Source organism: Marmota flaviventris, chromosome X (assembly GCF_047511675.1).
Source record: "Marmota flaviventris isolate mMarFla1 chromosome X, mMarFla1.hap1, whole genome shotgun sequence".
NCBI lineage: Eukaryota > Metazoa > Chordata > Mammalia > Rodentia > Sciuridae > Marmota > Marmota flaviventris.
This window is the reverse complement of record NC_092518.1, coordinates 4,719,987-4,740,207: the sequence shown is the minus strand read 5'-3', so window position 1 is coordinate 4,740,207 and position 20,221 is coordinate 4,719,987. Positions and strand designations below refer to the sequence as shown.

General features: G+C 45.3%; 1 protein-coding gene across 2 annotated transcripts in view; it reads right to left on the bottom strand.

The window, feature by feature from the left end:
• Positions 1 to 4,909: 4,909 nt before the first annotated feature.
• The window catches only part of Shroom2 (shroom family member 2), a 133,077-nt gene continuing 117,765 nt past the window's right edge, over positions 4,910 to 20,221 (bottom strand). Inside the window, exons 6-10 of one of the 2 annotated variants that reach the window (XM_071606471.1) lie at positions 19,354 to 20,031; positions 17,151 to 17,702; positions 15,834 to 16,005; positions 9,624 to 9,896; positions 4,910 to 7,652 (exon numbers count right to left, since the gene is read on the bottom strand). In XM_071606471.1, coding sequence (XP_071462572.1) covers positions 7,386 to 7,652; positions 9,624 to 9,896; positions 15,834 to 16,005; positions 17,151 to 17,702; positions 19,354 to 20,031 — 1,942 coding nt within the window. In that variant the 3' untranslated portion in view covers positions 4,910 to 7,385. The remainder of the gene's footprint in view (positions 7,653 to 9,623; positions 9,897 to 15,833; positions 16,006 to 17,150; positions 17,703 to 19,353; positions 20,032 to 20,221) is intronic. The other variant, XM_071606472.1, reaches the window with a different exon arrangement.

Here is a 20,221-nt window from a genome sequence, read left to right as displayed (position 1 = left end):
GTGGTTGAACTGTGTCCCCTAAAAAGATACGTCAAAGTCATAGTCCCTAGGCAATCAGAATGTGAGTGTACTTGGAGATGGGGTCTTTACAATAGTAATGATGTTGAAATGGGGTCATTAAGGAGGACCTCAATAAAACACAGCTGGCGTCCTTAAGAGATGTAGAAAGGGAAACATTTGTGGAAATCTATTATGTTATGTGCACGTACCTCCCTGGGCACTGGGAAGCATCGAGGAGCAGCTCACATGTCCCACTCAAGGAAGATTCGTCCTGGAAGGAGATTCTTTTAAGTGAAAAATGGAGATCAAACGGGCATTACAAGCCAAGTACTAACACAAGCTACAGGAGAGAGGAGATGGAGACAGGAAGCACAGGTGGGACAGGAGAAGTTCTCAGAGGGAACGCTGTCCTAACCAAACCAAAAGGAAGAGTCCAAGTGTTAGATATGGGATGGAGGGAGACCACTGTATGCTTGGGACATGCCCTGAAGGGCAAGGTCAAAACTGACAGTTAATCCATAAGGCAGAGAGTTGCAGGTGTGGGATGAAAAAAGGGGGAGGCAGGAACAGACATTGCAGCCATCTGTATATTCTTGTGTGTGTGTGTGTGTGTGTGTGTGTGTGTGTGTGTGTGTGTGAGAGAGAGAGAGAGAGAGGGAGGGAGGGAGGGAAATATATTTCTGTTATCAGAAATCCCTTCTAATAGAATGATCCTGACAGGTACCATGTTTTATAGCCATCATTCTCTTTGGCCAGATAATCCTGAACAAATTATTTTGAAGGGACAATTTAACTGGCACATCATTGGGGATCTGAGAGTGAGGCTGAGTGGGTTTCAGACTGTGCATTAGCATTTCTTTTGTGATGATGCTAGAGGCTGCCTTGAGTGGTGGGGGCTGCCAGGAAGCATTTAAATGTGCAAGGTCATTGAACTGGTTGTTCAAGAGGGAGATTCAAGTGTGTGGAAGCCAGGGACTTCGATGCTGCCTCAGTTGGCACATGCATAGAAGTTGGAGAATGTTTGAGGGAAAGGAAAATTGGTTCATAAATTAAAGCTGTGGGCTCCCTCTGAAGTTCCAGGACCAGGAGGGGAGGGCAGAGAGGTAGGAAGGAGTCCACTGGTGTTGTTCAAACACCATTAAAAAAGTCACTTTGTGCTCAACTCAAATCAGCAGCAGCTACAGATCTGTTCTGCATTCCAGCCCCAGTCCTCCTTCAGAAAAGCCAAAGGAGGATGAGTGCATTCAGATAGTTTCCTCAGGAGAGTCATGGGAGTGGGTGGCTAAGGTGTTTCACAAGGCAGTGATGAAAGCAACACCCCCTGCATGCAGGTGGAGCAGGACAGGGAGGACTGTAGAGATCCTACCATGTCCCGCTAGCCAAGGAGAGAGATCCAAGTTCAAAATGCAAAGTCTAGTTTCTACTGAACACATCTCTTTCACATCCTAATAAAGTCGTCAAACCACAAGCTGAACCATCATAAATCAAAATCCTAACTCAGAGATCATGTGTACGGATAATAGAATATCATTTCTACTTACAGCCTAAGAAAGGAAGAATATTCTGACACATGGACGAACCAGGAGGACATTGTACTAAGTGAAACAGCAGTCACAGAAGATCATCAAATGATTCCACCTAAATGAGGCGCCTGAAGGACTCACATCCATAGAGACCGGAAGTAGGATGTGGTTACCCTGGGTCAGGGCAGGAAGGAATGGGGAGATGGCATTTAATGGGAATACAGTTTCGTTTGGGGAAGGACAGAAAGTTCTAGAGATGAATGGTGGTAACAGTTGCACAACAATGTAAATGTACTTCATGACACTGAACCATACCCTTAAAAATGGTCCAAGTGGTGAATGTTATGTTGTGTATATTTCTCTCTCTCTCTCTCACACACACACACACACACACACAAGAATATACAATAAAGGACAAATCTGTACTAACCAGCGGCATACTCTTCAATTGAACTGGAAGCTCAGGATGATGATCAGTGACTCGGGCCAGCAGGATAAGGATGAGGCTCCTCTTAGGTCCCTCCTGGCTATTCGTGCTGGCTTGTTGGTCCAGGTAGCAATGGGGTCCCATCCACACCATGGATAAGGAGGTCCAAGACCTTCTGTTCCACCTTCTGTTGTCACATTCTACCACCTATTGTCTCACCTTCCAAGTTCTCACTTGCTAGTTCACGAATGGCAGGGTAGCTGCCGTCACTCTATGGATCCGGGTGCTGTCTTTGTTTTTTTTTTGTCTTCATCATGGGTCCTTGTGATCGGTTAGCCTTCATGGGGGTGGGTATGTGTATTAATGGATCACAGGAGTCTACTTCCAAGACGATCTGACTGAAATGTCTCCCATCACTTTCTTGTGCCTCTTGCCCAGAATTGTTTCTAACAGGCTTGAAGGTAATGTCATTTTTATTTTTTAAATTATTTTGTGGTTTTGGGATTGAACCCAAAGACTCTCTACCATTAAGCTACATCCCCAGTTCCCACCCACCCCCGCCCTTTGAAAAAATTTTAAGAAGGATGTTGATGGCTGCCAAGGCTGGCCTGGAACTTGAGATCCTTCACCTCAGCCTCCTGAGTCACTGAGATTATAGGCATGCCCACAGTACTCAGCAGTAAGGCCATCTATTTGAAGGCAATGGCAGCAGAGTGAAGTGACACATGCCTGTAATCCCAACATCTTGGAGACTGAGGTGGAGGATTGCAAGGTCAAGGCCAGCCCTGGCAATTAATGAGACTCCCCATCTCAAAAAATCAAAAGGGGCTGGGGGCCAAGTTCAGTGGTACAGTGCCCCTGGGCACAATCCCCACCCCCCCATCACAATAAGTAATATGAAAAGGCAATGATGAGTGGCATCTATATGTCAAAGCCCACCAACACCACATCAGGAAACATACTGTTCAACTCATGGGAAACAATCTCCTTCTGGTTTGGGTCTTGAATCATAGGCCTGTTTGAAACATGTCCACATGGGTAAGACATGAATACATGGAAAAGACATGAATACATGGAAGGAGAGCCCTAATTGGTGAGAAATAGACTTCTAAGATTGGAGATGGCTTCAAGTGAAGTTTCTGTAGGAAACACAGCTGTGAAGTAGGCAAAGTACATCAGCAAGGCAGGACTGAATGTTAAACAGAAGTCAAAATTCCATGAGAATGCTTTGTTCACAGTATTTCTACGATAAGGAATTTATCCCAAGCAAATGATCAGAACTATGTATGAAGATATGAGACAAATTATAACTAGGACAAAAAGGGGAAAAATCCTTTTAGATACACTTAGAATATAAGTCCAATAAGCCATATTAGGCCCTTAAAATAGGCAAGTCATTATACTGAACTATCAAGAAAATCACTCCAAATGTTGCTATGTAAAAAAGCAGATTGCAAAAACATGTGGCCAGCCTATGTCTGATTTCTTAAACAGTAAAAAGCAAAAGGGAGAAATGTGGGGGGAAGCATGAGAAGAAGGGAAGATTGTGTGGATATGTTACCTCTCGCAGCAGGATGGTTAAATTAAGGATGCTGAGATGGGGTGTTATCTTGGATTTTCTGAGTGGGCTCCCTGACACCATAAGCATTGTTTTAAGAGGGAAGTAGGAGGGTCTCCTGGTGGAAGAGATGAGACAATGGAAACAGCTGGAGAGAATTAAGATGCTAAGCGGCAAACTTGGTAAGTGTAGGAAGAAGCCATGGGAAAGGAATGGAGCAGTCTCTGGAAGCTGGAAACAAACAAATTGTTTCAGAGTCTCAAAGGACAGCCCTGCCAACACCTTGACTTTAGCTCAGTAAGGCTGATGTCAGACTTGACAGACTTCTGATCTTGAGAATGGTAACAATGTTTTAAAACACTAAGTTTATAGCAATTTGTTACAGCAGTCACAGGAAACTAATTCAGTGCTGGTTTCTGGCTGAGGTGGTAAGCAACTCTGCCTGCTCTTTGTTGTCCTGCAATGTTTATTTTTCTGTAACAACTATTGAGAAACAACTCAAGACTCATGAATTCACCTCCAGGGTCTAAACCACTATCTGTGGTTTCAGGAAGCCACTAATGGGCTGAGGGTGGTGATTTGGAAAGTATCCCCTACAGAAAATGGGGTACTACTCAAATCACAGCTTGGACAGCACTTCTCTAACTGGTTCCAAGCACAGCAACACACTAATGTCAAAGCAGGACATGTCCAATCAGAGAGGAAACAGGGGCTCAAAGATGCTAGGACACCTGCTCATGTCGATGCAACTTAAGTAGTGACACAGGTGGCTTTGCTCCAGAGAAACTGTCTTTGTGGCTTTGGAGCCACTCCATAGGATGTGCTTTGGTTACTGGAAAGTCAGCAGGTGTGACATGACCAAAGCCATAACAAGCACGTTCATGACTGGGCTTGTTCTGTTATGTACCTGCCAAGGCCATGCCCAGGCCTGATTGCTGGTACCAGGAGGAAGAGGAGAGGTCCGTGGTGTAGAGCCCAGCTTGGATCAGTCACTGATCTACAAACATGTGAGCTAAGTCAATACTGTACACTCTACACTGTTGAGATTTCATAGTACTTGTTACACACCAGTATTGATGCAAGAGCTAATTGATACAACCTGTGTTTCACACTTTTTCTGACTACAACAGATTAGCCTTAACCAGATAGGCAAGATACAAGCATACAGTCAATACTAAAGTTTACTCAAATGGCTTAAGAATCTGATACATGGTGAAGATATAAGAGTGTGTGTGTTTTTTTTCTTTTGATGGTGGGGATTGATCTTGACATGACTCCCATGTGCTCTACAAATGAGCTACACCCCAATATTCTGATGTTTTTAAAAAATCTGCAACATAGGTAAATCAAAGACATGCTCCATTCACTCAAAGAGACATTATTTATTTAGTTAAAATCAAGCAAGATGATCTGTTGATAGAAAGTGTCAAGCATGAAATCTGCACACATTTGCCACTGTGGACTGCTGGACACAAGCCGCAGACAACACCCCTGACCAAAAGAAAGCTCGCTACACAGAGCGTCCCACAGCTGTGCTACGACAGAGGGTGAGGATCAGCCACCACCTACGAATGCCCAGGGCCAATCAATAGCACCAGATTGTTTTTATATGTAAGAACATCACTATATACAAGATATGTACACCGCTCACTGGAATCTTTGGGTCCCCGCTAACCAGACATTTAAGAGGCAAACAGGGTTACAGATGAGAAAGTTGTGATTATGTGTGCTTTACCAAAAGGATACTAGAGCACTATGTATTGCTACGTAGAAGAAAGTCCTAAAAAAGACACAAAAGGGCTGGGTGCAGACACACACATTTGATTCTTCACATTTTACACACATATCATTAAAATGATCACAATACTGTATGTGAGGGGAAAGGATCACAGGTAAAAAGCTTTGTCTAAATTAAAAATACAACATTCTAAAATCACTTGAGGGGGTCTATGGACAGTCAGCTTTGGCTTGTCTGCCGTGACTGACATCCACAGCAAGGGGCCACCAGGTGGGAAGGGGCAAGATGCCACAGAACAATGGCAGGGCGGGGACGTTTCAAGTTAGAAGTAGCTGAATTCAACAGGAACAAACACTTCTGAAGAGGCCTTCAGTCTTTGGGCATGTGTAGGATGCCGCAAAGGCAAGGTTTATTGCCTGCATCGTGGAAGCTGGCCAGTTTGGACTCTGCTGTACAGAATGCATTATGGCATCAACACAGTGCCTCTGAAGCCCAGCTCAGCAATTCTGGCTCAGGAAGTGTGGATTCAGGTTCTTTAAGACATGCGCACGTGTGCATGAGCACATACGTGTGGGTGTGTGAATATGTGTTTTGGGAAGGCTATGGTCACTGATGACAGAGGAACTCCTGCACCTGCTAGAAATTTCTTTTAAGGGATTAAGGGGAAATTAAGATTCAAAGGATCCTTTGATAAAATAAATGCTCTAATATCCCCTAAACATCAAGTCATCCGAGGGACTTGCTTACCATTAACCATGCATCTAGTCCAGTGAAGATGTTCTGAGGAAACACACCAGATCTACAATTACTACATAAAATAAGTAAGTAATAAGCAAACCACCAGCGACTGAGAATCTTTTCAATGTGCTTATTTTCCATGCACATATCCTCTTTGGTGAAGTGTGTGCCCAAGTCTTTCGCCCACTTTTTAAATTGGGCCTTTTTTTTCCCCCTACCATTCGGTTTGGGGAGTTCTTTGTACATTCTGGATACAAATCCTTTGTCAGAGACATGGTTTGCAAGTGTTTTCTCCCAGTCTATGACTTGTCAATTGGGAATCCAGGCATGAGTATTGTTTTAATGAGTAAGACTCTCTTTACAACCAAGACATAGGGCACAGAATCTTTAAACACTGTGGCAGAAAAAGATCAAGTGTGGGAATAGACAGTCCACAGAACCTCTGAAAAACCAGAGGAAGAAGTCTTCCAGTATAAGGAATGCAGCCCTCAGGCAACAACAGACTTGGAGGACAAAAGAGAAAACAAGCCAATTATCATTAATGATCATATGCACACAAAGTTAATGTTCTGGGTGGAAAAGTCATTTAAAAATATTCCATAGGTTTTGGGAAACTAACAAGAACATTATTACTGGACATACTTTTAACCACGTAATTTTACTTGGCTGGAAAACATTATACTGATGTCAGTGAGAACTACAGGTATTTGTTCTGTGTGTGGGTGTGTTTTAAAGCATGCATGCGATTTAAGTGGCAATTTTAATCTTCGAATGAATGCACCCAACATGTAGGTTGTTCATTTCACAGCTGGTTTTTAACCATTAGGAAACCTTTCACCTTTCCCATACATTAATAAATTATCAGCATCATCATCATCATCATGAGTTTTGCTGGGTCAGGTAACATCATCAGATGATAGAGACAACAAATGACCACACTGTTGGATGAGCAAGGACAAAACACAGCAGCCCGTGTCCGGGTGAGTCACAAGAGAAGTGCGCCAGGATCTCCCCTCTCAGGCACCCCCAGGACATGCTTGGTGACTTCCCGGAGCTGGTTTGGCATCCGAGGACAGGAGGAACGGCAGGCCCACTGCTGAAAATGACCACGTGCATGTACCGCAGGCCCAGCCCACGTCCTCCATGGGGCCTCGCCAGCCAGCAGAGCCCAGCTTCGTGTGGAGTCATGCATGATACAAACTCTGCTCAGCATTCCAAAGCAAAATCAAAAAATTAAATAAACATCCCACACAAACACGGACATTATTGCTTTTCTACTAGCCACTGTGCTATACGGAGGAATCTCGCTCCGGGACATAAATACAGGCTGGGGTTTCCACTTGCATCCTTGGGAACGGAGCTTGAAGGATTTGTGTCTGACCTCTGCTGGGGACAGGTCTCTTATTTGCCTCTTTCGGGCTGCAGGCTGTCAAACAGGCACTTCAGCTGCTCTTCCCCGAGGTGTATTTTGTCTTCCAGCTCCCTCTGCTCAATGATGAGGGCCGACTTCATCTTCACAAAGTGCGCATAGTCTGCCAGGCTGTCCTCGCTGAGGTAGGCGGCCAGGATGTCAAACACGATGCGCTCGCGGCGGTCCAGGTTCTCTTTGAGTTCCTTGGCATCCTCATGCTGCTGGATGAGGACTCTCTGCTTCTCGAGCAGCGACTGCTGTTGAGGGACAGGGAGAGAAAGAAGTCTGTTGAGGGCCAGGACTAAGGCAGGGGTTCCAGCTAACCCCTTGAAAACCAGGCAGCTTTGGGGGGGCTGGTCCCACAGCTGTCCATCAGATTATCCAATGGAATCCACACAGAAATGTTCAGGAAATGGGCAGCATGAGCCCTGAGGCTGTGGCAGGCTCTTGCCTCAGTCCTCTGGGGAGCGGCTTAGGGGTCCCTGTGGGTCTCCTGCCACTGTCTGCCTCATTCCTTCCTGTCTGCCTTGAACAGTCAACAGAAATCATGACGAGAAAAAGGGTAATCAGGTGACCAGAAACTCAGACTTCTGAGATGTTCATAAGGGGCAAACAAGTTGGGGATTCGGTGTCAAAGCCATCTCCTGACAACACTGTGGGCAATGTGGGGAAAGGGAAATGGCCTAAAGAAATTCCAGAGTGGGATTTCTAAACCTTGTGCCAGAGAGAGCCTGTGAGTGTACTGCCAGACAAGGACAAAGTAAGGAGCAGAGTAGGATAGAAGGGAGGACTAAAAGAGGCCTTGGGATCAGTCCCGTCACTTCCTACAAGGGCCCTCTTTTGGGAACCAGGAGACCCTGTTCCCAATACATGACACTCACAATCGCTCTCTCTGCTCACAGAACACAGCTAGCTTCCCTACCCCCTCCAACTTGAAGGAAAACTCAGAAAGGATGAGATGAACGTTTTCTCTGTCTTCATATTCAGGCTGGCAGATGCCAACGTTCACTTTCAAGGAGCAAGTTTCTTCCTTTCTTTTCTGGTGCTGGGGATGGACTCTGGGCCAAGCTCATGCAAGCCAGGCACAGGCTGTAGCATTGAGTGACACCCCCAGCCGGAGTTCCTGACTTTTACCTAAGCACCAGCATATCTGTTCTGTTGCTTTGCGCTGTTGCAGTGGGTGCTGAACAGTGGCCAAAGGAAAGAACACAAGGCACTTTGCAAGGTGCCAAACACAAAAAAAGTCAGTGAAGAGGAATTATCACAATAAACAGTGTCCCAAACCAGGAACAGCCCTCAGCATGCTACTCCTGAGGAATGCCCACAGCAACAAGCACTCACAGTGTCCTGCCAGCTTCAGTGGAACACCCGGGTCCTCGGGTGTGTGGAAGGAGGAGACGGTATATTTTCATGGAAAGAGACTAGGTCAGGCCAATTCATTCCAATCAAAAGGTAAACAGATGTTAATTGGTTCAAGGATTGCAGTTCAGGTTGTAAAAAATCAGCAGGCCTCATCAGTGCCTGGAAGCTACTGAGATGGACGGGGTGGTGGGCATTTTATTAATCATAAGGGTGATTATTTTAAAGGCCAACTGTGTGCAAACAATGAAATTAGATGCTTTTCTGATATTCATCCTATGAGGTAAAGCCAACAAGGTAGATATTATTCCCCTTATTTTGCATATAATATAATTAAAAGACCCAGTGAGAAATGTCCCCAGAGCAGCACACTTCAGGACTGGGAGAAATGTTGGACAAGCCCTTTACTTCTTTCTAGACCTCTGGACACACTGGTGCTAAATCACAGCAGCAGCAATCATAAAACACCATCAACAGCTGAGTCAGGAGGAGAAAAATCTCCGCCCATGGACATGGGTTCCAAGGAGAGATTATTGTGAGTAATGATCAGAGGGAATAAATAAAAAGATGTCAAAGAGAGACAAAGTTCTTTGGGAGGGCTCCCAGCAGCTCTGCAGCCCAGTGACAATGGCTCAATTCTTTGTACTCCTACCCCCATTCCCTTCATCTAACATTCTCTTTCCCTACATTAAAAGGAAAGGTGGGTGGGTGAGCACTGGATATTTCAATAGCATCTTGCACTGGGAGGTGGACAGGCCACATATAAACAGCGCTAGGCTTCAAAGAGCTGACTTTCCCAACACCCCAAGGACAGCCTTCCCACAAGACTGCCCTGTTCCCATTTCCCAGCTGGATGTGTCTATAGATACCCGGTCACCAGGAGATGGACTGTCATCCAAATTATTGAGGGCATTTTCCACCCGGGCCAGGCGGCCTGACAGCGAGAGCAGAAGGTTCACCACTTTGTCCAGGTCCCCGATGAACATCCGGAACTTGTCAAATTCATTGGGTTTGCACACATCTTTTGCGATGGCCTCCACCTCGTCACCAAGTGCATTGTTGGCCTGGATATCCTCCAGCAGGCTCTCCCGGGCTTCCCGGAGCACTTGCAGTTTGCGACTGATGCTGTCGATGAGTTCCTGCTATTGGGGCAAGGGTGGTATGGACATACTCATTAGCACTGCCCCAAGCCAGGCGCCCCTAGTTACTGCGAGGGCAGCAAATGCCACCTGGGTGGAATTCAGCAGAACTGAGTGAAAATCAATTTTCACGTTATCAAACAATGGAGGAATTTTATAAGATTAGAGGAAGGAGGAGGACTCCTGGCTAAATTACTGATATTTGATAAATATAAGTGAATACATAAAATTACACAGATAAATAAATGAAAAGTAAAGCTTATTCTCATTCTGTTAATGTCCTATCGGACAATACTGGAGTTGTCCCAGTTATTCACAGTAGAAGCCATTCCAACCTGTATCTTTGCAAGGATTCACATAGTCCATGTGATACTTTATGCTTTGTCCTTTGGAATTTTCCAAATTAAAGATTTACACACAAATTATTGAGTTTCATGTCTAGTACTAAAACCTAGGATTCAAAGTGCCCTCTACATATAATTAGCAATTAAAAATTAAGACAAAGGGATGTCAGCGACTGTAAAGGGTTGTCTTTTAATATAACATATTGACTTTGACTTGAAATGGAAACAAATGACTATTTTTTTTATTATGGCAAAATATACATAAGACTTGCTATTTTTATTCCTGCCCCCTCCCTTTTCTTTTTAGTGCTGGAATATAACCCATGGCTTCATGAGGTGCCCCAGCCCTCATCTTAAGCAGTTTTAAAGTGTACATTAAGGACATTCACACTGCTGTGTAACCGTCACCAGTACCCACCTCCACAGCCCCTCCACCTTCCCCAGTGGAAACTATGTAAGTAGTAAACACTAACTCTAGATCCCAGCACCCACACCAACATCGAGCATTTTTTTAAAAAATCACAAAATGTGAAAGGTATGAGCAGGGATTGTATCCTCTAGGTTCAATCTGCCTTCTGTTGATCAGCATGTCCGGCCCTGCCACAGATTAAATGGTAAGCTGTTTTACAGCCAGCCAGTCTCAATGCTGATTAATCTGCACAATTCTCCTAAGAAGGACCACATGGAGTTTATAAATTTCTTTGGCTTTTCTAGGTCAGGATGTCAAGACATTTTCTCCTTACAATTAACAACAACCACCCACCCCCGCAAACCAAACAGATATGAGTCTAGATTCATTTCTCCCTTTTTCTCCCTCTCGTACTGGGGATTAAACCTGGGGCCTCATGCATGCTAGACCCTTCTACATCCCAGCCCTTCTTTTATGTTGTGCTCACGTGTACATATGCACACACATTCTCCTGTGTGTCTGTTCACCAGACTATCTGCAGAGATTGTTTAAACCATATTCATTATGCCAAGTGAAATATGCCAGACCCCCAAAAATCTGATATGCAGAAGCTGGACCAAAATAAGGAAAAAATAAAGTTGTGGGGTGGAGGGCCGTGGTGGTTTCCATGAAAATAGGAGAGAGATCAGTGGATTAGAGAAAGGGGATTGTAGGGTGGGGGAGAGGAGGAATGCGAAGAGGGAAGAAGAGTGGAATGAATCTGAACAAACTTTCCTATGTATATTTACAAATATACCACAGTGAATTTCATCTTCAAGTATATCTATGATGCATTAATTTAAAATATATATATAAATATAAGAAAGAACACTGAGAGTAGAGAAAAGGAAATGGGGAGAATGAAGGGGAGGGAAAGGGGAAATACCAGTGACTGAATTGGAGGAAATTGTATTCCATGCTTGTATAATTATGCCAAGATGAACCCTAATATTAAGTATAACTAAAATGAACTAATAAATTATTTAAAATGCACTTTCAAATCCCATAGTTGAGAAAATGCCATATTTTAGATACTGATCATTTGAGCGAAAAGCACAAAACAGAAAGTATAGAGAACTTTCCAGATTCTTACCTGATGCCAGTACTGACTTAAGTAACTAATTTCAGCCAATGGAGATACCTCAGACAGAAGAGGATCCTAGCCAGTGTTATATGTTTGTTTTGATGCAGGGGTGTGGCATGCTATCCAGTATTCTACCATTGAGCTACCTACCCCCAGCCCCTCAATAATTATTCAGTGCTATCAACTGAAGAATGAATGTGATGAAGATCTCACACCAGCACATGAAAACTGTCCTTCAAAACCCACCTCTACTGGACTGCCCTGAAACTGGGCACTCTGAAGAGAGTCTAAATGCCTTTATTGATTCTTTGATGTTTTATAGAAATTTTTATTTAAAAATATATTCCCTTTGTTAAAGGGCCATTAAAAGGTACAGATACCGGCTTCCAAGGATTCTGAGACAAGACCTGACTCAGGGTGGCACATAAATATAAAAAAAAAAAAAAACGGCTCTCAACATCAGGCAGGGTGCTGAGGTTTCACCACTGTGGAATGTGCTGCCCGACAAGCCCACCCACTTCTTTTCTGTAGCACGTGGCATTCCGGGAGGCCAGGGTAAGACTATGTGGTAGCCAGGTACATGTTGCCTCTACCTCTCCATTGAGATGGGCCAAAGCTTGGGGGTTGGCTCCCAGGACACCTCTCTTTCTCCCACTGGCTTAGCCCCAGACACCCTCCTTTGGTTTCATTCCATGGACAAAGCAAGGCCTTTTCTTTCTGGGCTTTGCATTCACTTCCTTGTTTAAAAAGGAAGTTGTAAACCTCAGAGATTCGAAATTTAAACCACCTCCTGAAGAATGCCCATAAGGTGGGCAGAGTCCACCTAAGCTACCCCAGATGTAGAAACTTACTTAGCCCACCTAGCATGATGCTTCCTTATAGGCCACCAGAATCTCTCATATATTGTATCCCTGCTTAAGAGCTCCCACTCCCTCACACTTTCATATGTTGACAGCATTTGAAGGCCTGGTATGGGAAGGTAATTAGGGTTGGGGTCATGAGAGTGGGACTCCTATGATGGCATAAGTGGCTTTATAAGAGGAAGGGAGATCTGAGCTAGTGGCCTACACTGTCTTACATACAATGCTCTCCACCATGTTACAATGCAGCAAGAAGGCCTTTGTCAGGTGCCAGCACCCTGCTCTTGAACTTCCAGCCTCCAGAACCTTGAGCTAAAATCTCTATTCTTCATAAATTGTAGTTGGTGACATACTGTTATAGCAATAGAAAATGGATCTCTCTCTCTCTCTCTCTCTCTCTCTCACACACACACACACTCACATATAAAAGGAGGCTGGCAGTGTGGCTTAATGGTAAAGCACTTGCTTAGCATGTTTGAAGCCCTGGGTTCTATCCCCAGCACTGCAAACATAGAGGACAACGTGCAATTGGGGTTTTGCTATTTTCCCTTATTAAGCAGCTAGAGAGCAGGTAGTCAATCAAATCCTGATGTACACTATGCTCACTGGTAGACATACCTCTACTGGTGTATGCTCTGTGAACAAGCATGACATCATGAATGTGTGAGTGCTGGACACGGGGGAAAAAGAGCGTAGCAGTAGCCTGTCAAATCAAGGTAAAAAAAATAGGACCGCAGAATTGCTGACAGCACAGAGAGCTGTGATTTATATAGCATGTACAATGGCCAAACATATGTTTATTCAACTGAAAATCTAAGTTGGCTTTGACCTCACAGTAACTCACTCAGTCCCAAAGCAGTCATTTCTGGTGAAGAAGGATCCCAACTCAGAGCAGAGGGACAGAGTGGCACCCAGATGGAGGTGGGTGGCATCCAGGCATGCACTTACAAAATCCATTACATCCTGTCTAAGACCCTGAACCCAGGGTCTTAGACAGCCTAATGTAGGTAGTCCTCTATATTAGGCTAGAATTAAATTGAAATGGTTCAGAATGTGTGGTTTTACTTGTATGTCTTGCAGTTTTTATGGTGATGGGGATTAAATATTATAACATTCTACCAATGAGCTATGTCCCCAGGCTTTTTTATTTTTTGGAAACAGGGTTTTACTAAATTGCCCAGGTTAGCTGTGAACTTGGGATCCCCTGCCTCAGCCTCCTGAGTAGCTAGGATTACAGCATGCACCCAAGCCTGGCTGACTTTTCTTATTTTATGAGAAACAACTGAAAAAGTTTCCGGTTCTTTTTTTTTTTTTTTTAAGAGGAGATTCTGTAATCAGAATAAAGCAATGTTATCCTGAGCCAGAGTAACACCTCTAAAAGCCCCAAGTCCAAAACTCTCACTTTCCATTTCCCTATTTAACTCCTCGAACCAAAAAATCATTGCTTCCTAAAGTGAAAATAGTGCCCTTCATAATATATCTATCATGATTAAAACCAGTCAGTAATTTTTTAAAAATTAATTTTTAGTTGTAGTTGGACACAATTCCTTTATTTTACTCATTTATTTTATGTGGTGCTGAGGATCGAACCCAGGGCCTCGCACGTGCTAGGTGAGCACTCTACCACTGAGCTATATCCCCAGCCCAGTAATATTTTTTAAATCACTAATGACATAGACTCTGAACATAATTGTTTACAAAGGTCTTGTTTTAAAAAACAAATCAGTAATTTTTTATACAAATTCCTTCCATTATGCTGGGTCCTCAGCTTGCATTAAAAGTACCGATCCCCCCCCTACCCCAATACTGGTTACCTCCTTTTCTTACCCCAGTACTGATAATTATAGCAAACACAAGGCCCTTAAAATAAACACCACATGCTGCCCTCTGAGCCTAGTTTTATTTGACAGTGCCATAGTCTCTTTATGCTAAATATAACAGGTAATTACTCTAATGTCCCATGTCTGGCTACTGATACATGTGAAGGTTTAAAGCTGACATTATAGCAGTGACATTGGCATCGAGACAACTCTGTCCCTACAGTGACTGTCATGATCGTCTACAAATCGAGTACTATTTGTACCTCATCTCCAAGCTGACCCCTTGTCCACGAAGCTCCAGCCCCTGGCCTCTTCTGCTTCTCCAAAAACTCGTTCCCAGGCTTGCCTGCTGTAGGACCTCTGCACCCACCCAATCCCCTTCTGCCTCTACTAGACATCCCAGAGTTTGCCCCTGATGTCAGTCTGGTTCTCTCATTACAGTAACCCCCTCATTACAACCTCCTCTAGGTCACACTCACGTGTCTCTATGCCATGACATAGTGAGTCAAGGACGTACAAACTTTCTGTCAGGGAACAGAAAATATTATTTTAGACTTTGCAGGCTATTAGATTACTGTTGCAATCAGTCAATTTTGCCATCCTATGAAAGCCACCATCGACCCTGTGTAAATGCATGGATGTGGCTTTGTGAATAAAACTTTATTTACATAAGCAGGTGGTGGGCCAGGTTTGCTATGCCTGTATCATATATTTATCTTTGTGGTGGCTGTTCATCTCTCCCATGAGATGAGCAGAAGTATTTTGTCTTCTCTGAACTCTCAAGGGCCTGGGTGAATTCTTAGGAGTTGAACACCTGATGGCTTTTGGCTGACAAGGTACTTTCTGATCCAATGTTTGATTTATTTATGATCAAACACTGAGTTACAGATATTTGAAATTGATATTCAAGGAAGACAGGTGACTCACTGATGGTCAGACAATTAGGTCCCCTGGATTTTAATTGTGGTAGAAGGAACTATTTAACTTAAAATTAAAGAGATTGTTATCCACTTTACCTAATTTGACATTGACTCCTATTAGAAAAAGATGGCAGAAAGACTCTTACAGAAAGATGAGAACAAAGAATTCATCATAAAGGGCTTTCTAAAGTTGTCCCACATTTCCTTGTCCTGCATGAAAGCTAAACACAAATGCCCTCAGAAATGCGGTGTAGAGTTTCTGCTAGAGTCGAAAAGTGTGGTCCCAACACCTCCTGCCTGCCTGTTTCCCTCAGCACATTTCGTTTTTTGTGAGACAGGCTGGCCTTGAATTCCTGGGCTCAAGCCATCCTCCTATCTCAGCCTCCAGGGCAAACTGGGCTCCAGATGCCTGCCACCACACCCAGCTTAAAGTATAGTTATATTTTGGAATTCCTCTTTCCTACCTTCTTCACTGACAGGTCATGGTCCAAGTCACTCCCCGAGTACTCCTCAGGCTCCTGCTGCTCCTGCAGGTCCTTCATCTTGATCAGCAGCTCCGCCTTGGGGGCTGATGTGCTGTAATAGGTGGAATTGGTGGCCAGAGACACGGGGGCAGGCACACTTGGCTCTTCCTTCCTGGGTAAGGAGGTCAGAACTTCAATTAACTGCAACCAGATGTACAGACATGTCCCTGGGTTGTGACAAATATAAGTCGGCACTAACAGAAAGACACCAGCCAGGGAGATGAGGTAGCCAAAGAGGAGGAAAAAAGGTAGTGATGAGGTTAAAACTAAAACAAAACTCCTCACCAAATAGATGCTTAGTCTATGGAACACCATTGGTTTTTTTTTTTCCTTTTTTTTTTGTGTGTGTGTGTGTGTGTGAGTGATTTTATATATATATATATATGAGAGAGAGAGAGAGAGAGAAAATGCGTGCATGTGCGTGTACTTACGCACATGCTTCCTGGTACCAGGAACTAAACCCAGGGTCTTACACATGCTAGCTTTTACCACGGAGCTATACCTTGAGCCCCTAGTAAACTGAAATGCTTAAAAAAAAATCTCTAAGGAATGAAAGAGCTGTTCAATATCCATCCCATCCTCAGCCAAGAAGCAATTGTGATGTGCTTCAGAAAGATAGAAAGTCAGACAGACAGACAGCATACAGGTTAAACAGAAAAAAATAGTTGGATAGGTCAATAGAAGATAGGAATAAAGGGAGGGAGGGAGAGAGAGAGGGAGGGAGAGGGAGAGAGAGAGAGAGAGAAAAGACAAAACAGATGGACAGATGGCCTCTCATACTAAGGCAGGGTTTCTCAGCCTCAGTACTAAGGGCATGTGGGTTGACAGCAGCATGCCTGGTCTCTTCTCACTAGATGACAGGAGCACTCCCCTCTCCAGCATGATAGCCAAACATGTCTCCAGAGATTGCCAAGTGCCCTCTGGGGCACACAATGGCCTCTACTGAGAATCTGTCTTAGGGGAAAGGAAACCTGTGCTCACTGTCATATCATGCCAGCCTCAAGCCAAGGAGCTCAGCAGCTACAGCTTGTATTACCATGCCTATGCCAGGCCCCAAAGTCACCACGCCCGGGGAGAGTGCTTTAAACTTCTGCCTTTTCTACTGGGATGCTCTCCAAAGTGCTAAGCAATGGAAACCATTATGAAAATCTGTGCCCCAAAGACTGGAATCACAAGCAGATGTGGCCCTCCTCCCTTTTTAAGCCAAAGAAGCTCTGGGCAGAATCATGCACCCGCTGGAAAGTGACATCCACTCACTTCTCCTCCGCGGTTCTGGGAGAGGGGATCTTGGGGAGCAGCTTCCTCCGCTGCTGTGCTTCCTCCAGGAGATGTTCATCTTTGGGGAATATTCCCTCCATTAGGTCCATGGTGGTTTTGATTTTCACACTGGGATCCAGGATATCAGCCAGGGATTTATCCTTTCCCACGATCTCCCTGGCCAGCTCCTCTGACTTCAGGTCTTCAATGGTCTTCTCTTTAGTCTTCATGTAGCTGAGCCCAGGAGGGGAGGCACAGACATTCTTTGCAGGTGGTATGGGGGTGCTGGAGGGCTGGGGCTCCAGAGAATGGGCTTTGTGTGGGGCCTCAGTCTCAGCACCATGGCGGGTATACACGCAGAAGCGGGAGTAGCACTGTTCGGATGTGCTCAGGGTCTTGATCTGATCTCTCTCCAGACCACTGGGCAGCACAGGCAGCTCAGCTGGGCGCGCCAGGCTCTGGCGGCTCTCCTTCTCAGGCTGGCTCTCCGAGTGCACGATCTTGATGGGCACCATCTTCACGGTGGTGTTGTTGTCCATCACCCGCTCGATTCTGGAAAGAGAAGAGTTGTCCTCTGAAATCCTTGCAATAGATGGACTCCAACCTAGGACTTAGACTGGTGGGTCCCTTCCCAACAGGGAACCTGATTAAATCCCTGATCAACCACCCACCTGTAAGGAGCTGCCAGATCATATGTCCTAGATAAGACAGAGGTGGTTGAGAGGTTTTCCTCATGGGGTCTCTAGACCCTGAACAGTCTAATTAAAACTGTCAGCCACGCACCTATAGGCATTTGAGGGGATCTTCTTGGGTTTGTTGAGGAATATGAGGTCTGTTTAATGTTCATTTGTTTTTATTCCAATGATAGTGCAAACTTTAATAAGCCCTGCTTGGTTAAACTTAGAGCAAATAGGCATTTTTCACAGAATCATTATGAGTGCTTCAGGTCAGGGCTTCTCAGTGCAGATTGGCACACACCTGCTTGAGAATGTCCTCAGGGCCCCTTGGAGTCCGCACTGGGCACTTCTGCCCATGGGTCCCACTTCAAAGATTCTACAAGTGCATTCCACCCTCCACCAAACACCTCAGGCTACCTTTTGCATAGATTTTCAAATGACTGTGATGATCATCTCAGCAATAAACAGTGAACTTGCTACCCAACAAGGGGCACACGTTTCCTTAAAAAAGGGGGTGGTGAGGTGGGAAGGGCCTGGTAAAAGGAGCCAGGGAGGCTCCAACAGCACCCAAAGAGAGAGAATGGGAAGAAGACTCCTGGCCAACACCACAGGGCCTCACCCAGGACAACAAATGCTTGCTGCTCTCAGAGGTACCGAGCTGGGCCATGTTCATGGAGACTGTGCCCAAAAGACTATGGGAGCCTAAGTGTTTTGAAAGAACACTCTGGGGAAAGAGAGCCATCTACTGGTGCCAGGAGGAAAAAACCTAGCCAAACTTCCACAACTCAAACTCGGATGTGTTTTGTTTTAAAATTTTATTTATTTGTTTTGAGTACAGAGGATGGTACCCAGGCCCTTGAGACAAGGGCTCTACCCAGCCCTTCTGATTCATTTTTTGCTAAGCTGCCCAGGCTGGCCTCCTGAGTTGCTGAAATTACAGGTCTGTACCACTGTACCACCATACCTGACTGCTTAGCTTTTATCTATCTATCTATCTATCTATCTATCTATTATGTGGTGCTGAGGATCGAACCCAGGGTCTCACACCTGTGAGACAAGTGCTCTACCACTGAGCTATGGCCCCAGCCCACGTTGCTTAGCTTTTTACCATTTAAAAAAAGTGCAGAAAAAAGTGAGTATGTTTATTTGCTTATTTACTCTTGAGTACAGCAGATGATACATAGGCCCTTGAGACAAGGGCTCGACCACTGAGCTACATCCCCAGCTAAGTACTATATGTGCAAGGAAAATACATCCCTAGTCTGCAAATACCTGTGGGTGACATAGATATAAATGCATTCTGCTCAGGTGAAGAGAATGGCTCTTCTCATTGGAAAAGAGCAGTCCCCCGAGTTAAAATTCCAAGTAATTTCCCTCCAACAGTTATTTCCCAGGACCAACTTTAAATCCAGTGTCTTAAGCTACTGCAAGGCACCAGTTGCAAACCACCTGGGAAGGAGTCACTGAAACCAGCACCTATAGGAGAAACAGGATGAACACATGCTACCACCGCCACAGGACAATACCTTGTTGAATTCTCATCTTGGATGAGCAGGGGGGGTTTGTCTGTCAGCTTCTGGGGGGCGAACTGAGGCGAGGGGGAGCGAGAGGTCTCCATGGTGGTTGCCTGTAGGTGCTGGAACCTGGAAGGGGGCAGTGCTTCCGGCTGAGGATGGGACGTGTCCTCATTCACATGCTGGATGTCACACTCATGGGTGGTAGCCTTTGGGATGTCTTGAGGCTGGGTACTGCTGAACACAGAGGGGCTATGGGAGAGGGGCTGGTGGGTCACACACGCCTCCAGGGACACAGGGGACGGCGCTGGGATGGGCCTGCCAGGAGCAGCCGGCTGAGTGTCTGCAGGTGCACTGTACTTCCTGGGCTCGTGCTTGGGCGGTGGAGGCCTCTGCGGGGCTGGCCTCTTGGGGAGTGCTGCTGTGCTCACTGGCCACGAATCCTCTCCCTGAGCATGTGGGGACGAAGGGGTTCCCTGGGTCAGAGGTCCTGAGTCTTCCCGTGTGTTCTCTTCTGAGTACCTATAATCGCGGGGTAGAGTCCCTGCTCGGCCCCGGCCCTCCTGGGGCAGCTCTGGGGCTTCCCAAGTGTGGGATGATTCAGACAATGTGAACGGGGTCTGTGGGTTCTGATCTGGTGGGTCCTGTGGTGCTCCTGGGCTCACTGCCAGACCCTGGGCATCTGCTTGCCTAGAGGAAGAATGCAAAAGAACAAGTCAAGAATTCCAATTAGCACTCTCCCTGCATACACCTGAAACCCTTGACAATCCCCTTAAACCACTTTAAGGAGTTAAATCCACATATGCTTTCTCATACCTCATCCCCAGAAGACAACATGAGGCTGTATGTTGGTGTGGTATACCACAGAGCACGAGGCATC